Source organism: Triticum aestivum, chromosome 4A (assembly GCF_018294505.1).
Source record: "Triticum aestivum cultivar Chinese Spring chromosome 4A, IWGSC CS RefSeq v2.1, whole genome shotgun sequence".
NCBI classification, from domain to species: domain Eukaryota; kingdom Viridiplantae; phylum Streptophyta; class Magnoliopsida; order Poales; family Poaceae; genus Triticum; species Triticum aestivum.
In genome coordinates this window covers 25,656,167-25,664,314 of record NC_057803.1, presented here as the reverse complement: position 1 = coordinate 25,664,314, position 8,148 = coordinate 25,656,167, and the positions used below count along the sequence as shown (strand labels likewise).

At 41.0% G+C, this 8,148-nt stretch overlaps 1 protein-coding gene across 1 annotated transcript; it reads right to left on the bottom strand.

Moving 5' to 3' along the window:
• Positions 1–237: 237 nt before the first annotated feature.
• Positions 238–7,919, bottom strand: LOC123081644 (MEIOTIC F-BOX protein MOF-like). Its single transcript, XM_044504193.1, has 5 exons — positions 6,925–7,919; positions 6,458–6,613; positions 6,176–6,377; positions 3,663–3,702; positions 238–691 (listed from the first exon to the last, which is right to left on the bottom strand). Exons 1-4 carry the CDS (start codon positions 7,822–7,824, stop codon positions 3,671–3,673), a joined length of 1,290 nt encoding a protein of 429 aa, XP_044360128.1. The 5' UTR covers positions 7,825–7,919; the 3' UTR covers positions 238–691; positions 3,663–3,670.
• Positions 7,920–8,148: the final 229 nt, after the last annotated feature.

Below are 8,148 nucleotides of genomic sequence, written 5' to 3'. Positions count from 1 at the left end.
CCAACCGAACGCTTCGCTGCTCGTTCTTGAAGATGGTTGGCTGGATGAGGAGCGGGAGCCAACGATTTTAGGAAGCCACAAAGCTGCCGAATGAGGCCTTAGCAAGCTATTCTACAAATTTCAATTCGAAGTGAATGTTGATTGAAGACAGCAAGATGAACCACATTTACATTGTTTTGTAACAAAAAAGTGCGCCTTCAGCTAAGACAATTTATGTGCGACATATATCAGGTGGTCTGTTGATACTATTTTTTTCTCCCATTGCAACACACATGCATATGTGCTAGTTTTTATTAAAACGAGGGAAAAAAAGATGTAACTGTTCACATCGCCCGGGCCTCACCAAAGTAGCTGAGCCAGAAGGAGAAATTAAAGCCCCAAAGCATTGCCACAATGGTTAGGGTAGTTCAACCAAATGCAAGCAGAAAGAAACAGTGCATAGAGCTAATTATTACAAGCACAAAGCTTCAACTAGATTGAGTTCTCAGGATGAAGCCCAACTACAAGTCCTTCTTGCTTGCATCCCTCATCTTCACGAGGAGATCCGCAGGAGCTCTCCTCTTTGATGATCCAGTCATTGCAAGCAACTTTGAAGTAGCATCGATTGATTTCTGAAGCATGAGATCTTCCACTGATGGATCATATCACTCACCTTTCCCAGAAGGGTTTGGGTACTGATCCAAACTACACCCTGAAAGCACAAAACATTATGCATCGTCCATAAGCTCCAGATCACAACAACACACACTATATTGATCACCTATTTCTTATTCTCCACACCCCACATGGCATGAAGTTCACACATGTTGCAAGGGAAACGAACTTCGAAGATTTCAACAATAATCGACTAAACTTGTTTCTCAACAAGACAATTAAACAAAAGGTAAAAAATAGACTCATTTTCTCTACAGAAAAGGCAGGTCACATTATCCTTGTCTTTTCCTTAGGTTGTCTCGAGTCAGAATTTTAATGTGAAAGGCCAACCAGACAAATACTAGGTACTTCTGAGGGAAAACAAATTTCCATAAGTTTTTCCATATGGGGGTACACACTCTGCCCTAGTTGATCATATTATAGAAGGATTTAACAGAGTATAAACCAGAAGGTTCTAATAGTTGATCATCATTGTCATTAGGAATATAGTTAAGTAGAACATATTGTAGTTCCTGCCATTTAACTAAAAAACCCAACTTCCACACACCTCCTAAAGGTTATTTAAGTGTTTGTCCATCCCAAACTTGGGCTACGCAACAGTCATGTTCCTGCCAAATAGCAAAAGCATCCTAAAATTGGGTTTTCAGTGTTATATCTCCAACCCACAAATCATGCCAAAAACTAATATGAGCTCCATTCCCTAAAATTCACTTATAAAAAGGCCTGGCCCTAGATAAGGCCCAAATGACCCCTTTTGAGAAAGGGGAGCCTATATTAGTTTTGGACAACAACAAGTTAGGCATGTTGGTCTTATATTTGTAACTCAGCAAAGTAACCCAACTTTTATCTCCACACATAAAAAAAACTTTTATAACAAGATGCAAGAAGGGCTAGATTAAAATCTCTGAGGTTAGGAACTCCCAAGCCATCAAAATCATTTGGGATAAAAATCCCCAATTTGCAAGGCGGTACTTGTGGGTATCTCCCAACCCCCCCCCCCCTCCAAATGCGTCATTTGAGAGGTGATGGCTTTAATAGCCAATTTAGGAAATTTAATGATGGAGATAATATACATTGGGATACTTGCAATATAAGTCTAAAATCAAATTAGCTTCATAGTTAAGGAATTTGCCTATCCACACACAGATCTACTTTATGATTTTATCAACAATGGGTTGGGTGTCTTCCCTCCTTAATTTCAAGTAGTGCAAAGGGACCCCTAAGTATTTTAGAGGGAAAGCCCCAATTTTAACACAGAAGATTTGGGACAACAACTTAGGAGAAGAATCATCAAGATTAATTGTTAAAATATCTCATTTTTCATAATTAATCTTCATCTTAGATAACTAGTCAAAGCATGAGAGCAACCACTTCAAATTTTTAGCATAGGTAGGGTTATGATCAAGGAAAAGGATTGTATCATCAGCATATTGTAGACTAACTAGACTACCATGTATTACATAGGGAATAATCCCACATATAATGTTGTCTCTGACAGCTTTACCTAGCATCCTCGAATAAACATCAACCACAAGGTTGAAAAGCATTGGGGGAGAGTGGATCACCATGTTTCAACCCCCCACCCCCCAACAAAATAAGGACCATTTGTGCCATTAATCCTAATACATAAAGAGCTCTATTGAAGTATGAAAAGTATCCAACTTATCCATTTGTTACCAAAACCTCTAGTTTGAGAATGACCCCAGGTTTACTAGAATTACAAACCTCATGGGTACCTTCATGAGTTGTAACTAGACTTTCTAGAATGAATATGTCTCTGACAAAAACAGTTTGGTAAGGGGATAATAATCTTTGTCCAGGTCATGGCCTTACTAAAGATCTTAATAGAGCAATTTCTAAGGCTAATTGGCCTAAATTTCTTCATGTCTTTGGCATCAGGCTCCTTGGGATTTAAAGTAATGATAGCATAATTAAGACTCTGGATATCCAGGGAGCCCTCTTCAAAGTCCCTTACCAAAGCCATACAATCCTTTAATCAAATCCAAAAATTGTGATAAAATAGAAAAGATAGGCCATCAGGACAAGGAGCCCCACTTGCATATGAACCCAACATGGTCTCCTTAATCTCTTCCTTAGAAAAGGGTTTTTTTCTAAGTTGATATTCTCCTCCTCGGTAACTAAGTCCTCCTTAGACCAAAAATGGTCACCCATGTGTATATTGGGTTTAGGTTCATATCCAAATAGGTTTTCATAAAATTGGTGGCAACATCCAACATATATTTGGTGGAATAAACAGGGCCATCTGGAGTATTTAAAACAGAAAGATAGGTTTTCCTCCTATGTTGGTTTTCCACTACACGAAAATATGTAGTATTCTTGTCACCTTCCAAAAAAAATTCTATCTCTAGATCTCTGCCACATGGCCATCTCTTCCTTCTTCCAAATGTCAATCATTTCTTCTTTAATTTCTTTCATTATGAGGATATGTTTAGAGAAATCATATTTTTCAGAAAAAAAACATCAATAATATCAAATTCCTGGAGTAGATCTTTGTTTCTTCTTCTTCATAGCAACCTATAAATTGATACTCCATCCTCACACCTTTTGTTTGAATAGTTTAAGTTTAAATTGACAGGTGTCAATAACAGAAGTGAAAGGAGAAGGGGTGGTCCAAATTGTGTGCACAAGAGGAGCAAATTCTGGATGCCCAAGCCACCATTTCTCAAACCTAAATGTTTTGGTAGTAGGAGAAGGGGTTTTAAAAATGTTCATTTATTTGTATTTTATGTATATATGCACATATCATGTTAAGGTAAGAAGGAGAAAAGGCAAACACCTATGACCGATATTACCAAATATTTGAAAATGCAAGTTGAGACACAAAAGCACTTGCCAAAATTTAATAACGTAAGTGGAATAACCATAAGATCCCTACAGACAAAACATAGCTACTGTCTGCCACATCACATCCCCAAATCTGCTCCACATTTGTCAAAAATCACACAGACCTAAATCTAAGAAGATTCCAGATCTTCATACAATCATACCTCTAGTTTTAGCTGAAATCAGTGCAAACAAAGTTGAAGCCTGCAAAGATAAGAAAAACAAGTAATCAATTTAGAGAGAACACCCCGCAGACAAATGGGACTTTTCAATGATTCGAAGTAATATCAAAATATGTAAATTTTCTTCTAATAAGAGCTTCACTTGTAACATACTACCTTTGTCCAAGTTTATTAGGACCCCTTGTATTTTGGGTCAAAGTTTGACAATCTATAGGTATGACTTATATGCTACAAAAAGTATAACATTGGATTTGTATTCCAAAGAGGATTCCCACTACCATATAAATTTTATTATACTTTATATTTTATTAGTTAATTCTATGGTCATACTTTGACATTAAATACGAGGGGCTCAAATAAACCTGAACAGAAGGAGTACCCATTTATATCCAAATATGTAAAGTTTTTTGGTTATTTGCCATGTAAGGGCATGTTTAGAAGATCCCCTGAAAGCAATATTGTGGGAGGGGGCTTGTTTAGGGGATTAAACCCCATCTAGCAGATCCCCTAAAAAAATTAGTGCCTTAAAAATAGCTTTTGATCCTCCAAACATTGCCTCTCTAGCCCATTTTTGCTCTTGAAGTGAGCATTCTCAATAAAAATAGGGAGATTGCTCCCTTCCCGCATTCATGGCGTGGGGACTAGGACACCGGCCGATTGGCCTGCATTCGCTATTAAACCCAATGCCGCTACCCCCAAACACTAGCCCACCCTGCTGCACATCCATTTACGCCGCCACAACCCTCGATTCAGGCTGCTGCCACCTTCCTCGAACCTGAGGTCGCGGCCACCAATCGAGTCTCACCGCCTCCAACAGATCCCTTGTCGCCTCCCGCCGTCGTCACCACCACTCTGTGCATGGACCGCGCTTTCTTCCTCGACTCTGAAACCGTCACCTCCCTCTCTGTTGTGTGTCGTCTTCTCTGTCACTGCCACCTCCCCAACGCAACTCCAAGCCCCCGCGTTGTCTCCTCGAGCTCTGCCGCCGCTACCGCCGCTGAAGTACCACAACATTCGGCACCGACTGTGGGACAAGTTTGCGGTAGAGATCCGCAACGCCGACGCGGTGCGCCCGTGGCAACATCGGGGGACAATGATTCCCATCTCCTCCTCCGACTCGGACTTCTTCGACTACTGCAAGGACGGCGGCGAGTAGAGCTATCAGGTAGCTATTTCTATATGTTTTATCTCGATGCTTAACCTTGTTTGATGTCAATGTAGTGTTATGTAGCTAAAATGCCAAATGGAGACTGAGCTCCATGGAGGCCTTTATTTGAAAACTTTAAAATTCAAACTTTTCAGTTTCAAAAAATTCTGAAAATAAATACACATATACCAAGATACATAATGTATATGTGTGCAAATTTTCAGGTCTAAATACATTAAAATGTGATCCACACAAAAAATATAAATCTGGGGCTTTTTAGCATATGTACTGTTCAACTTTAAAGTCCATGATTTTGTTTTTTTGTGTGCAGCTCACAGTTCAAGGTATTTCATCCTGAATTTTTTCGCACATACACTTTACATCATTGCATACATGTGTATTTTTTCAAAAAAAAAATTGAAACTCAAATTTATGACTTTTGAATTGTTTTAAATAAAGGGCTCCATGGAGCTCGGTCTCCAAAATGCCCTACTCGTTATGTAGTAGGTAATTGACTATTTAATTTTGCTATGTATGATGTTAATGTGGTACCATTGTCTAACTATGCAATGAAATACTTTAAAATTGTGTTTGAAATGAGTTTGTGTGCAAACGATTTTTTTTGGGGGTGGGGGGGGGGGGGGGTCTGCTAGATGAAGAAAAGTATAATCCCCTAAAATAGCTTTTTCTAGGGTAGGGATAGGATAGGGGATTAAAGTTTAGGGGATCTGCTAGAGATGGCCTAACATAGCACATAACAAGATTCACAAACAAGTACAGAGGGCAATAGTATGGAGTGAAAACTTGACATAATCACTGATTTATTATTTGTCATGAGATGTCAGCTAAAAAGAAGGGGCAAAAGAATAAGCAACATCCACAAGGGGAATCATAGCTTATAAGAGCAATATAGTCACATGCAAGTTTGTACAGGGTCAAGATGAAAACAAAGCTCAATCGAAATGGCTTGATAGAGGATAACATTCGCCTGTATGGATGATATATACCGAGGGTACTGGGGACCATACATAATAGATTTGGAACAGTTTGATGTGTAACTATTACTTACAAATGTGTGCATACAACATAGTTGAATCCAAAATCCAAATTGATAGCCTAAGTTTTTGGATAATAAAGCCAGTTAGACACATGAAGCACACTGTTGTCTCTCACTTTCTCTTCATCAGATATGGGGAGTCTGAATGTTTCTCCACATACATCCAAATTTGTAAAAAAAAAATCTTGTAATTAGCTTAAGCTTTTTTCAGTGCCTAGTTAATAATGCATTAACACATTAACAAATGGAAGAAATGTAAGTTGCATGAAGAGTGGCAACAATCTAACTCACATTCAGATCCAGAAATTCTGCTAGTATGTTGGACCCTAATTTGCTCAAGGCGTATGCCATAGGTAGTCAATATCTTCAAAAGTCTGTGAACCTTACTATCAACATTTGCACATTTGATTTCAACTATCTTAAGACAGTTGGATGCAACTGACTGTCCCAATGGTTTGTATATTCCTTGTGTTTCACTTACATATGAACGTCCCTAACACCAAAAAAAAGAGAAGATCAATCAGGTAATCATGGATGGTCACTTTAATAGCTACTGACCTAAAAAATCTATACCTTAGAAAGTTGAAGTGTAAGCTTCTCTAAAATTGGTGAGTGCTGGAGAAAACAGATTAATGCATTGTGGCCAGCAGCCAAGCACCAGTCATTGAGTAACAAAGTCTTTAACTTGGTAAATGTAGGGCACCACTTCAAATCCCTGTCAAAAAGAATCTAGGCAAAGTGCAAAAGAGACGGATCAAATTAAGAACCTTTTGGCCTTTGAAATACAAAAGTCTGTGTCTGGATGTAATTTCTATTATTTCTGATATTCGTTGTACTGCCATGATTGAAGATGAATAGATCAGAAATTTTCTCACAAAAAAAGTACTCCATCCGTTTCACAACAAGAATTATGGAACAGAGCGAGTATGTCAGATGTAACCTAATTGTGATTTGCTATGACGGATGTGTTGCTGCATGAGAAATAATAAATTAAAAAAGTATAATTTGAGGGATTAAGAGAGGTGCAGTTGCAAACATACCACATCAGAATCAGCTGACAGCTCCAAGTCCGTAGCCTCGGACAAACCTTTGAGAAATATGCTGTCGTTGCGGTCATAAGTAGGTCCAAACTCAGGATCTCCATAATAATAACGACAACCATAACATGTATCACCACAATCATTAAATCGACCCTTAAAGCACCGATCAGCACAATCATTCTTAAGTACAACAACAGCTCTTGCTAACAGCGGCATGCTTCCGAGCGATGGGCTCCTTCCTTGGCGGCATACAATCAACTCGAGCGAAACGAGACTTGGTAGAGAAATATGAATGCGACTATCCTCGGCAGTAAAGTAGCGGGCAATGCGCAGATGCTTCAAGGATGGAGACAAGAGCTGGTTGGCGAAAACATCGCAGACCTCCATACTCAGTTCCACCAATGCCGGACAGCGTGAAAAATCCATAACGCTGTCGTTGACAGCTACACCAACAAGATCTAATCTCGTGAGGTGCTGGGAAACGAGACGCAGATCAGATAGTGGTGAGGGTTCCTGGTCGAACTCGGTGACATGAAGCCGAAGCACCCGGACATGGGGCACGGCTTGCCAGATCCAGTGGCTCGCGTGCCGCTCGTTAGCCGGCAGTTGCATGAATCCGTCGGCGTCGAAGTCGAATTCGCAGGAATCCAGAGGCGCCCGTGCGCCCCCGTCGCCCCCGAATCTGAGGTGGAGCAGGTGGTCGACGAACTGGGCGAATCTGTCGGCACTGCCCCACCCCTCGGCGCCGTTGAAGCGGAGGGAGGGCACGGATCTCCAGACGCCGCGCCAGCGCCGGGCGAGCACGCACGTCCGCACCACCTCTTCGGCCGGAAGTAAACGGAGCACGCTGTGGAGGACGTCGTCCGGGAGGGCGCTGATGCTATCCACCCCGCTCGCCATGGACGAAGCCTCCCGCTCTTGAGTGGTATTCGGTAGAACAGGCGGCGTGCGCCGTCGCTCGGGGAGCGCGGAACGGCGGAAGAGAGGATTTCAGACAAAACGGAAAGGGAGGGGGTCCCCCCTGGGGCTTGAGCTCCTCCTATACAGCACGTGACGCACCGGCGCACAAGCCAGCGCGCACCCGCTCCCGTCCCGCACGCCTATTAGGCCGGCCCATGAGGGGGCTGGACGCCCACTTTTTTTTTCTTTTTCCTCCTTTTGTTTTTTTTTTCTGTTTCAGTTTCTTCTACTACTTTAAAATAAAATTCGAGATTTTAAAAAATC